At 55.1% G+C, this 878-nt stretch overlaps 1 protein-coding gene across 1 annotated transcript in view; it reads right to left on the bottom strand.

The window, feature by feature from the left end:
- LOC105544701 (large neutral amino acids transporter small subunit 4) overlaps nucleotides 1–878 on the bottom strand; it is a 31,907-nt gene that overhangs the window by 8,223 nt on the left and 22,806 nt on the right. The window contains exon 7 of the mRNA XM_011987275.1: nucleotides 75–207. Within this exon, the coding sequence (XP_011842665.1) occupies nucleotides 75–207 (133 nt within the window). The remainder of the gene's footprint in view (nucleotides 1–74; nucleotides 208–878) is intronic.

The following is an 878-nucleotide window of genomic DNA, read 5'->3' as shown; positions in this document are numbered from 1 at the left end:
ATGTCCCTTCTTACTGCCTCACGTCCCACCGGCCTCTCGCACTCCCCACCGGCCTCTCTCACCCCCACACCCACCTGGAGAGGCAGGTTGGGAATGAGGCAGGTCACCCCAAAGCCCACAAGCAGCAGGTTGGTGAAGGCGAAGGCCCGCATGGCATTGGTGATCTTCTGGATCTGCCGGTCCCGCTTCTTCTTTTTCTTCTCGCCTCTGTGGAGACAGAACGTGCAGGGGTGGGAGGCCTCCCTGGAGGAACCCGGGTGCTTCTGAGAAGTCAGGTCTCAAGAGACAGCACGTAAACTGGCTCAAGACTCAGAAGCCACCAGGCACATTTTAGGGACTGTGTTGGGGCTGGACCAGCACTGCGGATACTCCCCCAGCCCTTCTCGATGGAGCGCTGAGTGTGAATCTCAGAGGGGGGTCTCGGGTGCGAGAAGATGGCCATCCATACGCTGCAATGCTCTGTGAAGGCTAAGATGACGCGGAGAGAAGTAGCAGCGTGTGCCTCAGCTGGCACGTGGCAAAGCCCCACTTCACCATTGGCTTCAAGTTCTCCCAAATCTTGCAGGACGCTGATAATAAGCCAGATATAAGCCAAATAGGGGAGTAAATGGATTTTCCCTTGTGGGGACAGGAGAGGGTAGAGGGGAAGCGAGCAGGCAGCAGATGGAACCAGAGTGGACACAAATAACCTCTTGGCTGCAGGACCTGACCTAGATAGCAGAGCACTCTCCGTTTTTTTGTTGTTGTTGTTTTGTTTTGTTTTGTCCTTTGTTGGTTTTTTTTTTTTTTTTGAACGGAGTCCCTCTCTGTCACCCAGGCTGGAGTGCAGTGGCCGGATCTCAGCTCACTGCAAGCTCCGCCTCCCGGATTCCAGCAAT

Source organism: Mandrillus leucophaeus, unplaced genomic scaffold (assembly GCF_000951045.1).
Source record: "Mandrillus leucophaeus isolate KB7577 unplaced genomic scaffold, Mleu.le_1.0 Scaffold306, whole genome shotgun sequence".
Taxonomy (NCBI): Eukaryota; Metazoa; Chordata; class Mammalia; order Primates; family Cercopithecidae; genus Mandrillus; species Mandrillus leucophaeus.
Note: the sequence above shows the minus strand (reverse complement) of the source record. Positions and strands in the feature narration are given on the sequence as shown.